The sequence below is a fragment of the Rhineura floridana genome, chromosome 16 (genome assembly GCF_030035675.1).
Source record: "Rhineura floridana isolate rRhiFlo1 chromosome 16, rRhiFlo1.hap2, whole genome shotgun sequence".
Taxonomy (NCBI): Eukaryota; Metazoa; Chordata; class Lepidosauria; order Squamata; family Rhineuridae; genus Rhineura; species Rhineura floridana.
The window spans coordinates 9291757-9313752 of NC_084495.1; the positions used below are offsets into that span (position 1 = coordinate 9291757).

The 21996-nt window shown below is 46.1% G+C and overlaps 2 protein-coding genes across 2 annotated transcripts; both read left to right on the forward strand.

Annotated features, from left to right (window-relative positions):
• The first annotated feature begins 206 nt into the window (after positions 1-206).
• LOC133371450 (uncharacterized) lies at positions 207-5274 on the forward strand. Its single transcript, XM_061598904.1, has 2 exons — positions 207-625; positions 3581-5274. Exons 1-2 carry the CDS (start codon positions 334-336, stop codon positions 4063-4065), a joined length of 777 nt encoding a protein of 258 aa, XP_061454888.1. The 5' UTR covers positions 207-333; the 3' UTR covers positions 4066-5274.
• An 8299-nt stretch (positions 5275-13573) lies between these two features.
• On the forward strand, positions 13574-19260 carry LOC133371256 (uncharacterized). The gene is made up of 2 exons (XM_061598470.1): positions 13574-14080; positions 17579-19260. The coding sequence occupies exons 1-2, from the start codon at positions 13819-13821 to the stop codon at positions 17992-17994; spliced, it is 678 nt and encodes a 225-aa protein (XP_061454454.1). The 5' UTR covers positions 13574-13818; the 3' UTR covers positions 17995-19260.
• The last annotated feature ends 2736 nt before the right edge of the window (positions 19261-21996 follow it).

Consider the following 21996-nt stretch of genomic DNA (forward strand, 5'->3'; position numbering starts at 1 on the left):
CCTAATAAACGTAACTGGGGTTGGGCTATCCGTGACTCAGGAACCAGGTCTTTGAGCGGTGTCCATTTGAGCAGGTGCCGTTTGGGCCCATTAGAGGGCAGGGCGAGAAGGTGGTCCGAAGGGCTCTTTGTTGATGGACGGGGGGGGGGGGGGATCGGGGCCAAGCCAGCTGAGGCCAGTTGCCTCTCCAAACCTCATCAAGGCCAGGGTCCTAGACTCCCTGTTATAGGAGGCAGTCTGTGAGCTAACTCATTTGACGGAAACCTTTGTTACTGCACAGTCGAGAAAGAGGTGCTGCGCCGACGTGTTGACCTGAGGGAAGCGTGTAGTACTATGGAGCGGGCTCTGCGGGGTGCCGTGGTCCTGCTGTTAGTTTTAGCGGGTGTGCCTGCGATGGAGCACGAGGATTTGGGCAGCGCCTGGACTCCTGGGACGGGGCCGACGGTGGGAACCTTCCAAACCATGGAGCAGCCGCAGCGCGGAGAGACCACCGCCGCCCGGTTGCTTTCCGACACCTGCTGTCCGCCTTGTTGTTGCGCTCCTGGGGAGATCCGGCTGGACCTGCAACCTTATCCCATAGAGGACCAAGGCCAAGGGAAGAACAGGGCCACGACGGAAGATAAAGGTACGGTGACTCCTGGCTCCAGGGCGCTTCGGTGGCGCGTTAACGGGACAGAGAGATTATTTCTGCTGGCTTTGATTTTGGGGAAACTGTCTGCGACTTAAAGGGTATCAGCCTTCCTAACTGGGGGAGCGGCTTCCCGAGCAGTCGGACGGGCTTAAGAACTGGGCACGCTGCTTGCAGGCCCGGCGGAAGGGCGGCCCTTTGTGGCGCCTGCCTGGCGCTAGCTGGCTTTGCTCCGTTACGATTTGGCTGCAGAGCGATGGCCAGTGGCTTGTTCGTTAACCTCTTGCCCTCGGGGGTTGGGGCTTCCTGGGAGAGACGAGATGCGCTGTTGCCTCTCCCAGAGTCGACGGAGCCCCAAATGGAGAGTCCAAGGAGAAAGGGGCGGGCAAAGCGGGAATGCCCAACGCGTTTCGGACATAGAACGTGCATCAGGACATAAGAAGCCCCCTGCTGGATCAGGCCAGTTGTCCACCTAGGCCAGCATCCTGTTCCCACAGTGGCCAGCCAGATGCCCACGGGAAGCCTGCAAGCAGGACCTCTTAGGTCCGCCTTGGGGGGATTTCAAATACAGAAGTTCAGCCTTTGGTAGAAGAAAAGACCAGACGGTATAACAAAAGACTGAACTTCCGTATCGAAAGTTCCCTCTTGCAGGACCTACCAGGTCTAACGCACGTTGGCCATTATACCTTTGCTGTCCCTTTGCCTCTGCTTTCCAATCCTCCTTCCATAGAGTCAAGGTATGTGTGTAGCCCCGCCCTGGGCAACCTGGTGCCCTCCAGATGTTTGGGGCTACAGCTCCCAATAGACCCAGGCAGCAAAGTGGCCCCAAACATCTGGAGGACACCACGGTGGTGGCAATGGAGGCTGGTCCATTATGGCAAATGGGGGCACTGCCCCAGCACCCCCACCTACCTGCTGTCTTACTTGCAACTAGTCCAAGGGGTAGGCCCACCTGTTAGCTTCCTTCGCCTCAGTGTTGCCCTCATAGAACTCCTCAAGGAAGACCGCAAGGGCAATGCTGGAATGAGTTCGCTCTGCCTGTCCTTGGCTCTGGCTCCACCTACCCTCGGCCTTCCTGCTTTCCACCCTACCAGCATCAGTGGTCATGAGTCACCGCTGGTCAGAGACTCATTTCATTTGGCTATCTGGCTGGTTCAGAGGACTTGGGTCTCGCCCCTGTTACCTGTTCTTTGTGCTGGAATGGAGACCTTCAGCTTCCCAAATACATTCTACACCACTGACCTGCATCTTCCCCCCCCCCCAAAAACAGGATTTTAAGGTCTAAATCAAAAGTTTGTGAATGGCTTTTTGATCACTCCCCCCCCCCACACGCACACACCAGTAGAGGCTCTAGTCTTATGTGGGTGTCACCTCAGTAGGCCCTTCTTTTCGCAGCCGTGGGTATGGAATAGAGGTGTGTTTTAAAAGTGCTTTTATGGGGTGGTCCCCTCTGGTTCTCTGTGCATATTTAAGAGGTGGGCGGGACAGCAATTCTAGTCGTGGCAGGCTGATGTTGTCATTGCAGAATTCCCTCCCCAAAGAGCTGCATCTGGCCCTTTCATTATATAGTTGTCCAGGGTCTAGGGCAGCGTTTCCCAACTAGTGGGCCACCAGATGTTGTTGGACCACAACTCCCATCAGCCTCAGCCAGCATTGCCAATGGTCAGGAAAGATGGGAATTGTGGTCCAACAACATCTGGTGACCCACTAGTTGGGAAAGGCTGGTCTAGGGGGTCTTAGACCCTTTACTTTTTTGAGGAGCCAGGTCCCAGCAGGGTCCCTATGTCTCCAGCATCCTGTGTCTCCAGCATCCTATGAGCCATTCAACATGAAAGGGGAGCATATTGGTCACTGAGAAGAATCTTCTCACCTGCTTCCTTGTCCTTTCCTGCCGATTGGAGCCAATCAGAGTGAAATGAAGTTCCTATTCATTCCAACTTCAAAAAACCAAGTTGTTGAAAATGACAATTCTGTAATCGCAGAAGAAGAGAAAGTGAAGCCTGATGACAGCATCCCATCTACATCAGCAAGTGGTTTGGTAGAAGCAGGAGATAAACGCGTAGACGCTGAATTCAGTAATTCAAGCAAAATCTCTGTGAGAAAGTACAGTCAAATGGTGATCGTGATAGAGAAGCAGAAAGCATTATTCGAGCCTGGCCAGGTTATTCTGTAATCTTAGTAGGAGGCATGGCTGTGATTATCATGAAGGGATCCTTCACTTCTGAATTTGCCACTATACTATTAGTTTCCACTAAATGCTGAAGTCTCACCTCTTTGCCCTGGACTTTGACACCTGAGATATGAGACCCACTCTGTTCTTGTGACTGTGATGTTTTTAAACTCTTTTTTAACACTATGTTTTTAAGTTGCTGAACCACCCGGAGAAATTAATGATGTTGTTATTAAAATTTATATCCTGCCCTTCCTCCCAAAGGGAGCCCAGGGTGACAAACAAATAAATAAAGCACTTAAAAGCATCTTAAAAACAAAACATCTTTTAAAAAATCTAAAAAATAGTCCCAATACAGATGCAGACTGGGATAAGTACTTAAAAGGTTTGCTTCTTGAAAGAGGAGGTCTTCAGTAGGCACAGAAAAGACAACAGATAACAATGATGTTTGCGAATAGTACTTACAATAGCTTGCAGTAATCTGGGGCAAAGGATGCAAGTCATCTTGCCTCAGCAACCTTGTCCCCTGGAAAGGGAGAAGTGGTGTGATTGGATGGCAAGGAAAGGAGGGCAGGGCATCCTGTGCCCTCCAGATCATGCTGGACTATGGTTCTCATCAGCCTTATGGTTGGCCATGCTGACTGGGTGGATGGGAGTTGGGCAGATACGGAGATGCACAGGTTGCTTGCTTGCCTCTGATCTAAAGACAGAAAGTGGAGATGGGAAGACCTTTACTCATTTTTGTAACAAGTAGTAACTGGCTTTTCCTCTTCTTTTTCTAGATGGCTGGGACTTCTATTTGCTAATAATCTTCTTAACAGTGGGAGTTGCTTTTGTTATCCTTTGTTGGGCCTTCCCTGCATGCCGCAATTGGCTGATAACCCATAATGTACCACAGCGGCTGGAGGACCATAGACACCCTTCGAATGACTCTCTTGGTGACCATCCCTCCCAGCCCTATGGTGCCCACATGAGCACAGCTCCAGAGTCCTCTGCTGCTATGGTCTCTGGAGGCATTGCAATCTCTGGCAGGGCACCTGAAAATGCCACAGTAGTAAAAAATGGAATGATAACCCAGTCTCAAGGGACATCAGAGGAGAGCAGTCCTCTGGGTTCCTTCTTCGTAGGCACCCTGGAGAGTCCCACCTTAACAATAACTCCAGAGAGTAGCAATGGTTGGGGTCACATCTCGTCAGATACTCCAGAGGATAATGACGGTCATAGCCCCACCTCAGAGGGTATCTTTGAAATTGAAGACTTGGCCTAGGATGGCAGTGGTGTACTTAGTGACCCTCTGTCATTCTGGGTGGTCGTAGATCAGGGAACTGATTTAACGCTGCATGGTCATGCTTTTAATTGTATGTTTTAACTAGACTGGTGACTGTCTTTCCCAAAACTAATTTTTTTATACACAAGATACTGGCATGTCATGGTGACATCTATTTGCTAAGTCTTTGCTGTGCAATGCCCCAATCAATGAATTTCTTTAGAGCATGGACAGGGAACCTGGTGGCCCTCCAGATGTTGCTTGGACTCCCATTAAGCCCAGCCAGCATGGCCAATGGCCAGGCATTGGTTTGGGTTGTTCTAGTCCATAAACACGTTTCCCATCCCTGCTCTAGAGGAATAAGTCTTAGAGATGAGGCATAACCCCATATATATGGATTTTTACAGTGTTTCTGTCTTAAGGGGGGAAGAGATATGAGATCTAAAAAGAGGGTATTTCACATCAACCTTTTCATGGGCAGTCACTGGCAGTAAGTCAGCAGGACACATATGAATCTTCACAGGTTTGCATGTGTCCTTGAACTGCATGAAAAGGCTATTAAATGCTCTGCACAGGTAATGGCAATCCCCCCATCTGTTGACTCTTGACAGAGAAAGAACAAGAGCCTGCTAGCTCAAAAGGAAAGTGGTGTGGATATACGTGGGGTGACTTGTGTCGTATCCTAAACATTGTTGGGAGAGAAGGGACTGAGAGGAAGCTATTGGCAGTGAGGTCATTGGCAGAACTACCAACCCTTTTCCTTTATGGACAGAGCTAGTACTTTGCTGCCAGTTGTAGCTTAATGGGTAGTCCGCTCAGGTTGTCCCCGAATCAAACTCCTCACACATTGTCAGCAAAGACATGGCCCAAGTATAGTGAATTGCCACAAGAAACACACTTGAGTAGGCAATGTCTTAGTATTCATACTCCTAAGAAAGATGTACATTGGGCCAGTTTACCATGATTCTGTTTGTATTATAAACCTGGGACAAATCGGCATAGTTACCATGGGATTATATGAGGCATGATACTCAATGGTGCTCCAAAGCCCTTTTAAACATGAATGTTGTATTGACACTGAAGGGGCAAAGCATGCAAGGAGGCAGAGATGTCTCTGGAATGAAATGCGCCTTAAATGCAAGAAACTGTTTTTATAGTGTGTATGCTTGTCAGATATAGCTACCAATAAAAATGTGTGCATCATTTTGATCCTGGTCTCATGAAATCCTTTGTTCAACTTCTTAAAATTCCATTATAGCTAGCATTTGCTGTGATATGCCCCGAGACTGTAGCTATGCCCTGTAGCTCTCCTACCTTGATTAGGAGGCAAGGATGTCGTTCTAGGCATAAGCAGCCTGGTACTGCATGGCCGCAGTCTGCCATTTGTCTTGGGAGTCTGGTTGATGCGTCTCTGTTTGCTTGTTTTTTTGGCATGGGAGAACTGGTAGGCAGGATAGCTTAACCCTTAATCTGCTTCCCTCAGTCAGGATTTTAGGCTGTATTGATTAAAAAATTAAGGTGCCATTATGGCCAATACTTCTTTAAAAACAAACAAACACTGAACTTAAGAAAAACCAACATAGCTTACATTGAGCAAACTGAATTATCATCATTAATGCAGTTATGGAAATATGTATATGCAGAGATACTCGGTGATCTGAGCTGAGTGTGTGCCGGTGTGTGTATTTACCTAAGAAGCAGGCTGTTACCCTGCATTTAGATCACTGAGACTTAAGACTTAGTAAAACAAGAAGAGCTACTTTATTTATAGAAATACATAGTAGATGGGAAAGGCATACCTCGTTCTAACTAACTTAAGTTGAAGGCGCAATGCCCAGATGTGGGAGTTCGCCGCATGGCTCAGGAGAGAGAGCAAAGACAAAGCTGCTCTCTCTTCAGACAGTCAAAGAAGAAGACAAAGCAAGGAGGGGCAGGTCAGCTTCCCTGACCATATGAATTCATATCCATCTCCCCTCAGGCATGCAAACCTCAAACCAATCCTAGTTGCGTTCTCTCAATTCCAACAGGTTACATGGCCAAAGTTCATGTTCTTAGGTTATCTAAGGATGCTTTTTAAAGTTGGAAATAAATGTGTTTTATCGTATATTTCTTTATAAATACAACATTTCAAAATGGGGAGAATGGGTTTAAATTAGTTGTGATCCCAATGTGACATGTGATGGGCATGTGGTTTTTATAAACATCATTAAGGAAAGCAGTGCTTCAGGACTGTTTAATCCATTCTGTATAATATGGACATTCTGTTCTTCCCATTGCCAGGATGGAATGAACAAGGAGTGACTCTCTTCTGAGAAGATGGGAAAAGCTAGAGAGAAACTGGCTAGTAATACTCTGCATAATTTTTCCAAAGAATGTAATTCCTGTCTAGGTAGTGTCTTCTTTAGCGACTTTCTCGTGCATTTTGCAAATTGGTAGCCTTTAGCTGCAGCTATAAAGCTCTGGAATCTTTTGCTTCAAGTGCTCTTATTTTCAAACTCTGTGGCTCCTCCAGACGACCTGTTAATTTCAGCATGCATCCTGATTTGCTTGCCCAAAGTTTACATGGAGGTTAGATTATGGCTTTTATTGTGCATTTGTTCTGATTTGGTTGTGGAGTGCTTATAATCATTCCATTATTCCTATGCTCTGTTTATGCAGAGTAACTCAGCGATCTGAGCTGCGTATGTGCCAGTGTGTGCATTTACCTAAGAAGCAGGATTTTACCCTGCATTTAAATCACTGAGACTTAAAGACTTAGTAAAATAAGAAAAAGCTACTTTATTTCTAGAAAGACATAGTAGATAGGAAAGGCATACCCCTCCCCCAATCCCTGGCTTGTTAACAGTGTTGCCAGAAGGGGGGGAAATGTAGCCACCGCCACCTCCTGCCACACTGAGCTGGCTACATCGCGACATTTCCTATCCCAAACCTTCCCCAGTGCAGCTGCTGTGAAGTAGCCTCCTCCACCACCACCCCGCAGGAGCCGAGGAAGCTCGGCATGGCTCGTGCACTGCTGGGGCTCCTGCTTTTCCTGGGCTCCAGGGTGGCACAGGACCCTGTCCAGGCGCTCCTTGAGCTCTGGCTGCCCTCAACTGCACAAGGCAGAAATGTAATAGCTGTAAGTGGAGCTGTAAAAGAGCCAAAAACTCAGTGAACTCCATTACAGCCACTATTACCAAATCAACAGGAACTTCAAACTTTTGCGCTCTTACGTTCAAACGTTTTTTGCTACAGCGTCTCGGGCACCAACAACCATTGAGACTGGTGGTCTACCTTCCTAGACATGACACGCAGTTCTGGAGAAATAGGTAGAATTGCCAGCCGTGTGTATCTCCAGAATGTTTACTATGCATAAAGGCAAAAACACATACATTTGTTTTTGCGTAATATGGTAAATACAAGCAAAAAATATATATACAGCAATTATTGGCATATAAGCACCTGGAGACACCACCCCCCGCTGGCCCTGCTCCAGAGTGGCGAGCGGCAAGGAACTCCATTACAGCCACAGGAAATTCAAACTTTCACGCTCTTATTGTGCTTCGTTGCAAAGGGGGAGAGGAGCATACTCATATTTTGTGGACCAATTGGCTGATAGGGGGGAGTGCTATGGGCGGAGCTGGGAAAAAGCGAGAAGAAATACAGGTCCTCCTGCTGCATGTGTGGGCACAAAAAAAGCTTTTTTTTTTTAATCGAGAAAGAGTGAACAAACAGGCAAAGTGAGGACTGTCAGATGACAAACCAGATATGGAAAACGTGGATTATCCCGCTCCGTTTGGATGAGGCGCAATGCCCAGACGTGGGTGTTGACCTCATGGCTCAGGAGAGAGAGCAAAGACAAAGATGTCTCCTCTCTCCTCCGACAATTGAAGAAGACAACAAAGGAAGGAGGGGCAGGTCAGCTTCCCTGAGCATATCAGTTTACAACGGAAGGAAGTTAGGTAGAGAAGAGCACAGGTAAAGGGAGGCAAGCCTAGCCAGCTGGAGGACCCTGACTCTATCTTCCTTCTGGAATATACACAAAAGAACCCAAACAGGAGTTGCTCTTGCCTCACTTTCAACATGCTCATCCCACATAATTCAATGCATTTCCCCAGCACTTTCCAAATGGTAAAATGCTTTTTTAAAAAATGTGGATTTGTTGCACTCGAGGGAACCTAAAGTTCTGGTATGTGCTTGAATCGCTCTGCAATATAGTCAGGAGGCATCAGCTAATTCAGGCTAATTTCACCCTATACATAATTCTAGCAGTGACACAGAAGTTGCTGGTGAAGAAATGTTAGCCTCTGCTGCTCCTTGCTGCTTTGGGGATCCTGTTTGTTTTATTTAACTCTTAAGCCATATGACAAAACTGTATGTAAACATGGGCTCAGTGTATTCCACCCCTACACAAGAAAGTTAACTTGCAGATAATACTGAGAAGGTGCAGAGCTGGAGACCCCCCAGCAGTGGGAAAACTTCCTTCTATCAGCATCGGAGCAAGTTAACTACTCCTATCCAGGCCTGCCAACTTTTCAACCGGCCCCTGTAGCTGTCTCTTTAGGAGCATTTCAAACAGTACAGATTAGCAGGTAAGACTATGGTATGCCATTAAAATCTTCACATGCCCAATGCTGCCAGTCAGACAACTGGGAGCTGACCAGGCTGGGTGTTTTCCTGACTGGTTGGTACTAGCTCTCATTGCTTTACAGTACAATCCTAACCATGTCATCCCAAAGAGTCATCAGCATATTATCTGACTGCGAATTGCAGGCATTAATAAGTGGCCGCATAGCAAGAAAGGTTCATTTCAAAGGTTAACACTTGTGGGTGCTTCTACACAGATGTCCTACTGAGCTCAATGGGGCTGACTGCTAGGTAAGTGGGGTTAGGATTGCAGCCTTAGTCCCTATAGTTGGCTATTCTGTATGTACCCCATGCTTTTGGAGTAGCAGGTTCAACAGTATTTTATAAATCAGGAAATACATTGATAGATTAGAGCAGGTATTCATATATGAGCTTGCACCAGAATGTTATTTGACAGTGGCTGGGATAAGCATGAAAGCTTTGTCTCAAAGGTCAGCACTTCTGGGTACTTGCAGCATGGTCAATGTTACCAGAGTGAGCTGATCAGCAGAAGCACAGCAGAACTGTGAGCAAGTCTGTGACTTTACCTGTGGCAGCAGACTCTTACTCTGCATGCAGTCATTGAGGCTTTTGGCTCTAGTAAAATAACAAAAGCTTGTTTATATAAGGAGGTACATAAATTATTGGAAGGAGTTTCTAGTTCTGACAAACTAGCTACATTGCTGGTACAAAGACCAGGCATGGCCTTTGACCTCATGCTGCAGATAAGAGAGACAAAATCACTATGTCCACTCTTCTGGGGAGATCTGAAAGAAGGAGGAAAGGAGGAGCTGGAAACTGGTCAGTCTCTACAGCCAATCAAGTTGCAGAATTTGCAGTCATTATAGCAAATAAGCAGTCAGCATGGATCCCCCCTGCACACTAATTGGCTCCTACTGTTTGCTGATATGGGGAAGAGAGTCAGGAGGGCCTGACAGATAAAAGTCTACATAGAGAGGAGGGTGAACAGCCAAGCTCAGGTACTTACTTTCTTATGACTACTGAAAACAGGCTGCCAGCCAGCAGCAAACTTTGGGGGAGTGATTGGGGCTTGCTTTTTTTAAAAAAAGTGAAGGGAAGTATGGAGCAATGGGTAGGTCCCTTCAAGTTAAAGATGCTGTTGTCTGCCAGCAAGTGCTTCCTTTCCTTTGCCCCAGAGAGGAGTTTTCTGAAGGGGGGGTTGTTCAAGCAGAGAGAGAACAAGATAACTTTTGTTCAATGGGGAATTTATTTTGTTATATGCCTTCAAGTCAATTACGACTTATGGCACCCCTATGAATCAGTGACCTCCAATAGCATCTGTTATAAACCACCCTGTTCAGATCTTGTAAATTCAGGTCTGTGGCTTCCTTTATGGAATCAATCCGTCTCTTGTTTGGCCTTCCTCTTTTTTAACTCTCTTCTGTTTTTCCCAGCATTATTGTCTTTTCTAGTGAATCATGTCTTCTCATTATGTGTCCAAAGTATAACCTCAGTTTCATCATTTTAGCTTCTAGCGATAGTTCTGATTTAATTTGTTCTAACACCCAATTTGTCATTTTCACGGTCTGTAGTATCCTCAAAGCTGTCCTCCAACACCACATTTCAAAGGAGTTGATCTTTCTCTTATCTGGTTTTTTCACTGTCCAACTTTCACATCCATACATAGAGATGGGGAATACCATGGTCTGAATGATCCTGACTTTAGTGTTCAGTGATACATCTTTGCATTTGAGGACCTTTTCTACTTCTCTCATAGCTGCCCTCCCCAGTGCTAGCCTTTTTCTGATTTCTCGACTATTGTCTCCATTTTGGTTAATGACTGGGCCAAGGTATTGATAATCCTTGACAAGTTCAATGTCCTCTTTGTCAACTTTAAAGTTACATAAATCTGTTGTCATTATTTTAGTCTTCTTGACGTTCAGCTGTAGTCTTGCTTTTGTGCTTTCTCTTTAACTTTCATCAGCATTCGTTTCGAATCATTACTGGTTTCTGCTAGTAGTATGGTATCATCTCAATATCTTAAATTATTGATATTTCTCCCTCCAATTTTCATATCTCTTTCATCTTTGTCCAGTCCCACTTTCTGTATGATATGTTCTGTATATAGATTAAACAAATAGGGTGATAAAATACACCCCTGTCTCATACCCTTTCCGATGGGGAACCAATTGTTTTCTCCATATTCTGTCCTTACAGTAGCCTCTTGTCCAGAGTATAGGTTGCGCATCAGGACAATCAGATGCTGTGGCACCCCCATTTCTTTTAAAATATTCCATAGTTTTCATGATCTATACAATCAAAGGCGTTGCTGTAATCTATAAAGCACGTGATGATTTTCTTCTGAAATTCCTTGGTCTGTTCCATTATCCAACATATGTTTGCGATATGATCTCTGGTACCTCTTCCTTTTTTAAATCCAGCTTTGACATCTGGCATTTCTCCCTCCATATATGGTAAGAGCCTTTGTTGTAGAATATTGAGCATTACTTTATTTGCATGGGATATTAAGGCAATAGTTTGATAATTACTGCATTCCCTGGGATCCCCTTTCTTTGGAATTGGGATATACATATTGAACACTTCTGGTCTGTGGGCCATTGTTTAGTTTTCCATATCTGACAAATTTTTGTCAAAATTTGGACAGATTCAGTCGCAGTTCCTTGTAGCAACTCTACTGGTCTGCCATCTGTTCCTGGTGATTTGTTTCTTCCAAGTATTTTAGGAGCAGCTTTCACCTCACATTCTAAAATTTCTGGTTCTTCATCATATGGTTCTTCTGTGAATGAATCTGTCGTGCTTGCCTTAGAGTTCTTCAGTGTATTGCTTCCATCTTCCTTTTATTTCATGTTAGTCAGTGTGTTCCCCTGTTGATTATTCAACATCTCTACTCTTGGTTTAAATTTCCCTTTCATTTCTCTAATCTTTTGGAATAGGGCTCTTGTTCTTCCCTTTTTGTTGTCCTCTTCTATTTCTATACAATAACTATTGTAATAATTCTCTTTGTCCCTATGTACTAGTCAATGTATTGTTGCATTTAGGGTTCTGACCCTGTTTCTGTCTCCTTTTGCTATTGCTTTCCTTCTCTCTTTAACCATTTCAAGAGATTCATCAGTCATCCATTGAGGTTTTTCTCTCTTTTGAACTAGAGATATTACTGCTAAGTAAATGTGCCTTGGATGCCGCCTTACAGCCCATTCCTATGCATGCTTGCTCTGAAGTAAGTCTCACTGCATTCAGTGGGGCTTACTACTAGGTAAGTGTGAATCTCAGTAACGATAGGAAGATCATCAGAAAACTCTGACAATGCAAATGAAATCCCATGTGACTGATCTTTTCTCTGTGTGTGCTCCACTCTAAAGCACTAACTAGAAACCTTCTTGGATTGGTACCTTACTCTTTTGGAGCAGAGAAAGAGAAAGTGTATTGCTAACTTTCTTTTTTTTCTTTAAAGCCAAAGTGGGGGGATGTGTGGTTTTGTTCCAGCCCAAAGCCAGGAACTAGGGAGGGAAACGGGAAAAAATAAGTTGGGGGAGTGGGAAGTCTCTGTGTGTGCCTGCAGCTCCATATAGCTGGGTGTGGATCTGGATGTTTCTGTCCGGGAGGTGGAGTTATGTTACTGAAGGTTTTCACCTGCTGATCTGAGGCTGGCAATGCTACATTCAGTGCACAATCAGGCATTATTTCAAATGTGGGGCATTAAAAGTGATTTAAGATTTATAGCAGTTCTGTTCAGATGTTCATGCCGGGATCAATTCAAGATTTAAATAGTTATAATCAAGCACTGATTCATTTGTTGTGGTTATTTATTAATACTGCATAGTAACTACAGCATTTTTTTCTTTTTCGAGCAGAAAGGACTGGAAATCCCCACTCAGCCATGAAGCTCATTTGATGCCCTTTACAGGCTTGTTGTGAAGATATATAAAATGGAAATGGACTGCCTTCAAGTTGATCCCGACTTATGGTGACCCTGAGTGGTATTCAGAGGTGGTTTACCATTGCCGTCCACTAAGGCTGAGAGGCAGTGACTGGCCAAAGGTCACCCAGTGAGCTTAATGGCTGTGTGGGGATTCGAACCCTCGTCTCCCAGGTTGTAGTCCAACACCTTAACCACTACACCACACTAAAATGGCTGCAAAGGGGGACTTAGGCTGCAAACCAATGTATATTTATGTGGGACTAAGTCCCATTGAACCCAATGGAGCTTACCTCTGAGTAGACATGTATTGGATTGCAGTCTTAGTACTTGTATCACAGGCATCAAACTTTGCTTCCTTTAACCAAAATGATGCATCATTATAAAGGAAGGGATGTGTTTTTTTCTCTACCCCCTATCCCCCCCCCCAGTACACCTCCAGGCTTCAACCAATCTGGCATGATCATTGTGTGTTTAGATGCATGCATAAGTCCCAGTTGTATTCAAGTGTGCTTACTCCCAGGTTAGTGTGTGTAAGTGGTCCTTTCACCATGAACGTTCTACGCCCCTTCCTCACAAGAAAGTCTAGGCTACTCTCCTGTACTCACTCACTTGGGAGAAAGCCCCATTAAACATAAAGAGACTTGCTTCTCTGAGGAAACATGTATGCCATCGGATTTTTTAACTTCCACCCACACTTAGTGGATCTGCAGAAAATAATTTATGTGTACCTGATCTCAGATGGAGATTAGAAAGTGACAGAAGCCACTTGCTAAGTGCAGGGGACGGGGAAACTGCAGCTCTTTAGGACCCCAGGGATCCCTGGTGTTGAAACAACCTGCTTATTAATGGCAGAGACTGAAAGCTTAAGTTTTAATGAATAAAATACAACTTTATTGCATTGCCAGCCCGGCTAGAAATTCAGTAAATAAAATAACCTTAGGAGGGGACCTGGCTGTGAGGGGTATGAGGAGGTGTGGTGTGACTATTAGGGAGGAACCTGCACTTCTGAATTTGCCACTGCTAGTGGCTGGGAGGGGAGACTGCCCCAAGGGCTCTTTGCTCGTGATGGACGCGTGGGGATCGGGCCCAGCCAGCTGCGTCCGCTTGCCTTTCCCGGCTTCTTGGAAGGATATAAAGGCGAGCTGGGAGGGCATGGAACCGGAGTGTTTGGCTGCTTACAAAGGCTCGCTTGCACGCGGCGGGTTTGGGTTGGCGAAGAGGCGTCCCCGTTGGCAGGTGTCGGCCTCATGGCTTTGCTGTGCGCCCTGGTGCCGCTGTTGGTTTTCGGGGGTGCGTCCGCGGGGACAGAGGAGGACGACGTGGGCTGGAGGGAGCGAGCGGTGGGAGCTTCCCAAAGTTGGGGGCAGCGCGGGGAAGCGAAGGGCACCTGCTGCCCGCCTGAGGACATCTGGTTGGACAAGCAGCCGCCCCTGTCCCTCGGCCCGCTGGAGCGGAACGCCGGCTATGGCCGAGTAGAGGCGAAGGCCGGCCCCGAGGCTGAGAAGCCGGGTAAGTCATCGACAGTAGGCTCGTGGGCGAGCGGGTGGACCGTTAATGAGGGAGACGGGGCGCGAGCAACTGCCGTTTAGACCACTGGTCCATCTAGTTCCATAGTGTCCACACTAACTGGCAGCAGTTCTCTAGAGGTTGGGGTAGAGGTTTCTTCCAGTCCTAGATGGAGATGCGGGGGTGGGGGTTGAACCTGGGGCTTCTTGCATGCCAAACAGATGCTCCACCACCAGGGGTGTAGCCCTCCAGAGTCTTGGAGGGTCTTAGACCCTTTAGTTTTTGGAGAGCCAGGTCCCAGCCGAGTCCCTAGGTCTCCAGCATCCTATGAACCATTCACCATAAAAAGGGAGCTCGTTGGCCACTGAGAAGAGTCTTCTAACTTGCTTCCTTGTTTTCCTGCTGATTGGAACCACTCAAAGTGAAAGGAGTCCCTTTTAGCTCCTACTTCCAAAAGCCAAGTTGCAGAGAGTGACAATTCTGTAATTGCAGAAGAAGGGAAAGTGAATCCTGATGATAGCATCCCAGCTACATCATCAAGCACTTTGGTAGCAGCAGGAGATGAATGTGTAGATACTGAATTCAGAAATTCAAGCAAAATCTCTGGCAGTGAGAAAGGACAGTCAAATGGTGACAGTGACAGAGAAGCAGAAAGCTTTATTCAAACCTGGTCAGGTTATTCTATAATTTTAGAAGGGGGTGCCACCAGCTGTGACTATTATGAAGGGACCCTGCACTTCTGAATTTGCCACTACACTACTGTTCACCGCTGATCCACAGCCAGGCACACCACAGTGGGAGAGAGTTCTGCATGCCAGGAGCCACCACTGAAAAGGTCCTTCCCCAGGGCCGGTGTAACACAGTAAGCAAGGTAAGCATGGCAGGAGGGCACAATGTTTGAGGGGCACCAGAGGCACCCCTAAGCCCAGAAACTTTTTAAAAAACACCTGGAAAAATTAATAATAAATTACTAACATTTGAATTGAAAAATGAACACAAAAAAATATAAAAGGTAAGAACGCCAATTTATAATTTGCAGGGGGGCGCCAAAGCCACCACCCCCAACTATAGAGTGAGGACTGGTGGGTTGCTCATATGACCCCTTTGGTGTAAGAAGGTCTGGCTTTTTTGGGAGGTGAGATGTACAACCAACTTATCTAGAATCAGTCCATCAATCTATCTAGTCAAATATTGTCAACTCTGACTGGCTCAGAGGACCTGGATTCCTTCCTGACACTGTTAGGTGAGTTCTTGGTGCTGGAAGTCAACGTGCAGCACACCAAGTGTGTTGTATACCACTGAGCTCATCACCACCATCATTGAGTTTTAGGTTGTATATTTGATTTAAAGCCCATGAGTTCCCCCAAAGAATTATGAGAACTGTAGTTTGTTAAGGGTGCTGAGAAATGTAGCTCTGTATACTATAGCTCCCAGGATTCTTTGTGAGAAGCCATGTGTTTTAAGTGCATGGTGTGGATGTGATTTGAATCTTTAAATCAAGAGTGTGTGGATGGTTGTTTTTTTGTGGTTTTTCGGTCAGCCCTTTTGAAGAGAGCTGGTGCGGTGTAGCAGTTAGAGTGTTTGACTAGGGCCTGAGTCCAGGATTGAGATTCCCCACTCAACCGTCTGTGAAGCTCACTGGGTGACCTTGGGCCAGTCACTCTCTCTCTCAGCCTAACCTACATCACAGGGTTGTTGTGAGGATAAAATGAGGAGGGGAAGAAGCATGGGCTCCTTGGAGGAAAGGTGGGGTATAGATGATGATGATGTGCAGGTGTCCCCATCAATACACTCCTCTCTACTTTGAGTATAGAAAAAGGGGTTTGAGCATTAGTGCAGCTGTGATATTCCCTGTGCATACATGGCAGATGGGAGAACAATTCTACTCCTGACTGGCTCCTGTTCCAGAGCGGTAGAGCCATGATAACTACTAAACCTGGAAAAGGCCCCTAGCTCAGTGATAGATCATCTGTTTTGCATGCAAAATGTCCAGCCTTTGGCGTCTCCAGATAGGGCTGGGAGAGGCCCCTGACTGAAACCTTGCAGAGCTGCTGTCGGTCAGTATAGACAATGCTGAGCAAGGTGGACCAATGGTCTGACCCAGTATAAAGCAGCTTTCTTTGTTGCTGTGAAAGGATGCCAGTCTCCTGCAGTGGCAAAAAAGGTGTCCTGGGAGAGGAGCAGTGGTGTCACTAGGGTTGGTGTCACCCGGTGTGGTAACTCCTTGGCGAGCCCCCAAATCTCCTGTTGACTGCGCACGAGGCCAGTCAGCCATGCCCCTGGGAGGGCACATGCCAGAGGGGCACCCAGCTGGAGAAGCAGGCCTGAGAACGCCGGTGCGCTTCCCTCGCCCCACCGATGCTGCTCCTGGTCTCGCCCGCCCGCCTGCCTGCCTCCGAGGAGGAGTTGGCTGCTCCGATGCCGACCCGGAGCACTTCTTGGCTCCTTTGCCAGGTAACGGCGTGGGCGCCCTGCCCCGTGATGGACGGCTCTGGGTGTCACCCCCCTCATGGTGTCACCCAGGTGCGGTCCGCACCCCCTGCACCCCGCTAGTGACGCCACTGGAGTTTGGGCATCTTGCTGGTGTTAGCAGAGTGAGCTGATCTGCAGCAGTGCAGTGGAATTGTGAGCAAGTCTGTGACTTTTCCTGTGGGAGCAGACTTTTACCCTGTCTCTGGTAAAATAAGAAAAGCTTATTTACTTAAGGAAATAGATAGTTGATAGAAAAAAGTTCTAGTTCACTAGCTTTGTTGGAGGTAGAAAGACCAGGCACAGCCTTTGACATGTTTCAGGTGAGAAGACAAAGCAAACATGTCCTCTCTCCTAGAGAGATCGAGAAGAACAGGAAGGAGGCGTGGTCAGCATCCCTAGAGTATCAGTTTACAGGAAGATTCCTCTCTATTGCCTTTCAGGCATGCAAACTCAGCCAGTTTGAGTTGCATTTCCGCATTTCCAACAGCTAGCAGGCCAAGACATCACCATCATCATCCCTGTTTATTTGTATGCTGCCTTTCCATAGCAATCTATGCTCAAGGCGACTCACAACATGAAAAAAAGTTACACAATTCACTGTTAGAAAATAAATTCAAATAGTCGATGTTAGCAACAACATCTTAAGAAATGTACAATAAATTGATACACCCTTATAATTCCTAATAAGATCCAACAATAAAATACAGAAGCGTAATCCCAAGAACAGGAAAACAAAAATTCTGAATTGCAGAATTAAATTTTTACCCCAACAGAAGCCCCAGAACAACACCCCCCCCAGTCAAGGTAGTCTCTGGCATCTTCAGGTAATGATACCTTTTATAGCGGCAGTCAGTCAAGGCCTCACCCTTCCAGGCCAGGTGGAAAGAGGCCAGCAAGCAGGGAGAGGGTCTCAAGGTGGTCTCTCCAAGGTGGATGAGGATCTAAGCACAGAAAAGGAAGGAGTGTGAGAGAGTATGGGCCAGGATTTTTAACTGTGATAACATGTCAAATTGACCTTTCATTTTCTAGTTGACTGGGACTTCAATATTGTCCTTATCATATTACTCATTGGTGAACTTGTTTGCATTGGACTCTTCTTATACCACCGCAAATTCCAACGTTGCTTGTGGTCCTGCCTTATGCGATGCTGTCGGTGCTGGCACGATCACCTTAGCTCTCCTTCAAGGACCCCTCTCAATAACTCTCCTCAGCCCTATGGTGCCTGCGTATCCATAGTTCCATCATCCTCTGCTGCTGAAGGTTCGCGGAGAGTCCGATGGTCCCCTCTTCCTTCAGATGATGCATCGTCTGTGCATTCCAGTCGTGCGGGTGCTGAAATCCCCAGGAGTGAAGGGTTCACTTTGTGTCCTGTGACTCTTGCACCTAGAACTCATTGTAGTCCTCATCACACCCCGGAGGCTGTCTTTGGGGAAGACATGGTCTAGCCAATGGTGTATTTGGTCCCCTTCCAAGTGAGAGGTGTGGTGCACCTGCCAAAGAAGAATCATGCTCAGTAGTCCTAGATCTCTCTTAGGATCAGGGAACTGATTTAATGTTTTGACTAGACTGCTTTTAACTGTAGTGACTTACTTTCCCAAACCTGTGCTTCATACTTTTACAGACTAAGAAGCTAGTATGTCATGGTGACATCTATATGCTAAGTCTTTACTATGCCATGCCCCAATCAATGAATTGCTTTAGAGCATGGACAGGGAACCTGGTGGCCCTCCTGTTTAGCCTCCCATTATCCCTAGCCAGCATGGCCAATGGTCAGGCACAGGCTAAGGCTATTCTAGTCCATTAGCACATTTTCCATCCCTGCTCTAGAGGAACCAGTCTTGGAGATAAGCCATAACCCCATATATATGGATTGTTACAGTGTTGGTGGGGTGAGGACATGGGATCTACAAAAAGGATATTTCACATCAACCTTTTCCTGTGCAGTCACTGGCGGTAAGTCAACAGGACGTGTACAAATACATGTATGTATACAGTTTTGCATGTGTCCTTGAACTGCATTACTAAATACTCTGCCCAGAGAATGGCAATCCCCGCCCCATCTGTTAACATTGACCCTTGACAGAGAAAGAATGGGAGCCTTCTAACTCAAAAGGAAAGTAGTGTGTATATATGTGGGGCGACTTGGGTCATGTCCAAAGCATAGTTGCCATTGGCAGTGTCATGGTTGCGTGGCTACCAGGCCTTTCCTTTCATGGGCAGAGCTAGTTCTTTGCTGTCAGTTGTGGCTCAGCAGGGAGGCCACTGAATAGCGGAAGCCTAGAGACTGTCCCTGAAACATACTCCTTGCACATGACCAGCAAAGAGATGACCAAAGTATTGTTAAACTGCTACATGAAACTCGCTTGGAAGGGAGAGACCTTAGTATTTTTAAATCTGTGTGGGATGTACGCTGGGCTCTTTTATGATTGATTGAATACCTATTGTCATACGCCAGAAACATGTCTTCACATTTACTGTGGGATTACATGCCACGTGAAACCCCAAGACTACTTTTAATCTTGCAAATTGTTTGACCGCTTCTTCAATATTAACTCCAAAGAAGCAAAGCAGGAAATATATACCACCTGCATGGAAATCCTTGTGGGATGCAAGAAGCTGTTTTTACCTTGCTTTTAGCAGAGACGCTTGTCAAATGAATGTTTCCACATGTATGTGCCAAAGCACTAATAAAGTTTGTACTTTTCTGATAATGGCCTCTTGAAATGGTTTGTTCATCTCTAGATTCCATTGTAGCTGTTGGCACTTACTCCCTCTTGTAAAGCCTTTGGGTTACCTGGGTTTTTCATTGTGTCCTGTTCTTATGCGGTGAATATTTTGTGCCTCGGCATAATGGACATCATCTACATTGCATCTTGTAAAGGAGCAGTATATTGCCTAATGATCACCATATTGTGCTTTTGCAGAGTTCTGGAAATGGTACACTCCCATCCTATGCTGGTTTGCTACTGAGTAAGAGCCACAGTTGAGTGGGACTTGAGCTTTAAGTGTGCATAGGGTTGCAGCCTCTGCCTCCATGTTGCATGTCTTCAGTTATGCATTCTCACATATGTGTGGAGAGTAAAATAGGTATGTAAAGCGGATTCCACAATGCAAAAGACATGGGTATTGCATGGCTGAAAAGTTTTGGATTATGATCCTAGGCTGTATAATAGCTCTCAAACTCCCACCTTCCCCTTCAGTGTAAAAAAACTATACCTTTAAGCTACCTTCTGCGTTTTCAGTCCAACAACTCTTACAATGGAATTGGACCTAAAGCCACAATGGAATTTCAGTTGTGAATTTCACTGTATTTATTGGTATCCATTGTAGCACGCACCTCCAACCTTTTGGGGTCTGTGGGCACATTTGCAAACTGGAGAAACTGCTGTGGGCACCATACATATATAGCTCCCCAGCTATAACCCCCTAGTTGCACCCATGCCACAATTAGGCTTGAGAAAAAGACTTCTGTTAGCTAAAGTTTTACGGGCAGGAGGGGCAGGAGGCTGGGATCCTGCAGATCCCAGAAAAGTCTCCGAGAGTACATGTGTAAGCTCAGGTGCCGCATTGGTGACCCATGCATTGTGGTGCTTACCTGGAAGAGAGCCCTGCACCTTTGTCTTACATGGCACAGCTCAGAGTTTCATCTGTTCTGGTCTTCTGGATATGGTACAGCTCCACTCTATGTTGCCAAACCACACCTGTTAGATTTTCTCCTTCCCTACAACTTTTCTTCTTCTCCCAAGTTGGTTCATAACTCAGATCACACAAAATGGATCACACAGAACTGTGTGGTGCTGTTCAAGTGGCCCCCTTCATAAATGGCTAGTTTCATAATCAAGTTAGCACCATCTAGACTTCAGAGTACAGGAACACAAGTATGTATTTGTATGTCTTCTACATTTTGCACATATAATATGTAAGAGTTGGGGTTTTTTTACAACTTATGATGAAAATATATTGTGCAACTCAAATTGGGGGCTGGGTTTGCATAGGGTTAAGATTAGAAGGTAGAGAGGAGACCTCCTGGTTCCCTGGCTGCACCTATACTTTGTTCTCCTGCTAAGCCTTTCTTCCTATGTAATTCTTAGGATGGTGACCACATCTTCAAGCTGCCTCTTCTTCCTTTGTTCTCTTGAGAAACGGAGAAGACATCTTGCGTTTGTCTCCTTCCAGCATGAGGGTGAACACTGGGCTCAGGATTTGCACCTCCAACTTAGCTAGATGCAGAACTCTTTCCTATCCAAGTATTTTCAAATCCACAAGAAAAAAAAAGGGTTGGGAACCACTGGTCTAGAGATTAAGGTGGGTATTTGCAGTAGCTACTCCTCTGCTTCGCAGTTCCCCTTTGTTGGAGATTTGTTAAAGCATGAGCTTCCACATGTTCAAGCAACACCATGCCCTCTGAGGCATCTCACTGGCCACATATGGCTCCCCATCTCTGATCGAGGTTAAAGGCAATCAGCTGGCAGTTGGCTGGCCAGTTCTCACCTACAAGCATTCCTCCCCCCCCCCCCGGCTCCTGCCAGCTAATTCAGATGGTAAGCAAAGTTCCTTCAAAGGTGTTGCCCATCAATGCTACCATTTTAAAGGAATAAACATATTGCAGAGTTGCAAAGAAGCACCTTAGCGAGCTTTGTGTACATTTGAAACCTTACTAAGTGGCATGCCTTCCCTGGCATTTGTCACACTGAGGCTTTTGGCTCAGACAAGAAAACTACTTTATTTAGGAAATACATACCTTGTCAGGAAAGAGTTCTACATATGTCTAAGTTAGAGATGTGAACAAGGAGTCTAGTGTTTGCCTTCATGCTGGGAGGAGAAAGACAGACAAAGGGGAAGATGTTGTCTCTTTCCCAAGAGAACGAAGAGAGGAGAAACTGGAAAGAGTGGGCAGCACCCTGAGAGCATCACTTCACACAGAAAAGGTGATTTAGTAGGAGATCAAAGAATAGGTACAGCCTATGAACAAGGAGGTGTCCTTTCTATTTACCTTTTTAACTCCCAGCTCAAGTTGCATCCCAAAATTTCCAACACACCTGACAACAGAGACACTTCTGCTGATGCTACGTAAGTTGCAGTGCCCCTGACTTTTCCTAAATAAATGAGGCAGATGCGGACCTCCCTCCTCCAAGGCTCTGTATGTACAGCAGATGCAAAAGAGGGTAGCAATAGCCCCACTGGAATGTAGCACGGCTCACCTACATGGTGGTTTACTGTGTGTTTAGTGCTACTCACATGTCCTTTTAATTTGCATGGTTCACATGATGGTACTGGCAAACAGAAGCTATCACACAGTTTCCCCCCTGTAAATCCATACTAACCCAATCCTCTGATAATACAAAAAAGGAAGGAAAAAAGTCTTCACTCTGTATCTCTACGGCTCGCGGACGTTGTGCTCTAATGCTTTTAGGTGGGTGTGTCAATCATTCCCCTGTCCACACTGC

Excerpts from the sequence above, each read along its gene's own strand:
- LOC133371450 (XM_061598904.1), top strand. The coding sequence starts at position 334 with ATGGAGCGGGCTCTGCGGGGTGCCGTGGTCCTGCTGTTAGTTTTAGCG. Across the intron at positions 626-3,580 it reads GGCCACGACGGAAGATAAAG|ATGGCTGGGACTTCTATTTG; the intron begins GTACGGTGACTC and ends TTCTTTTTCTAG.
- LOC133371256 (XM_061598470.1), top strand. The coding sequence starts at position 13,819 with ATGGCTTTGCTGTGCGCCCTGGTGCCGCTGTTGGTTTTCGGGGGTGCG. Across the intron at positions 14,081-17,578 it reads CCCCGAGGCTGAGAAGCCGG|TTGACTGGGACTTCAATATT; the intron begins GTAAGTCATCGA and ends TTCATTTTCTAG.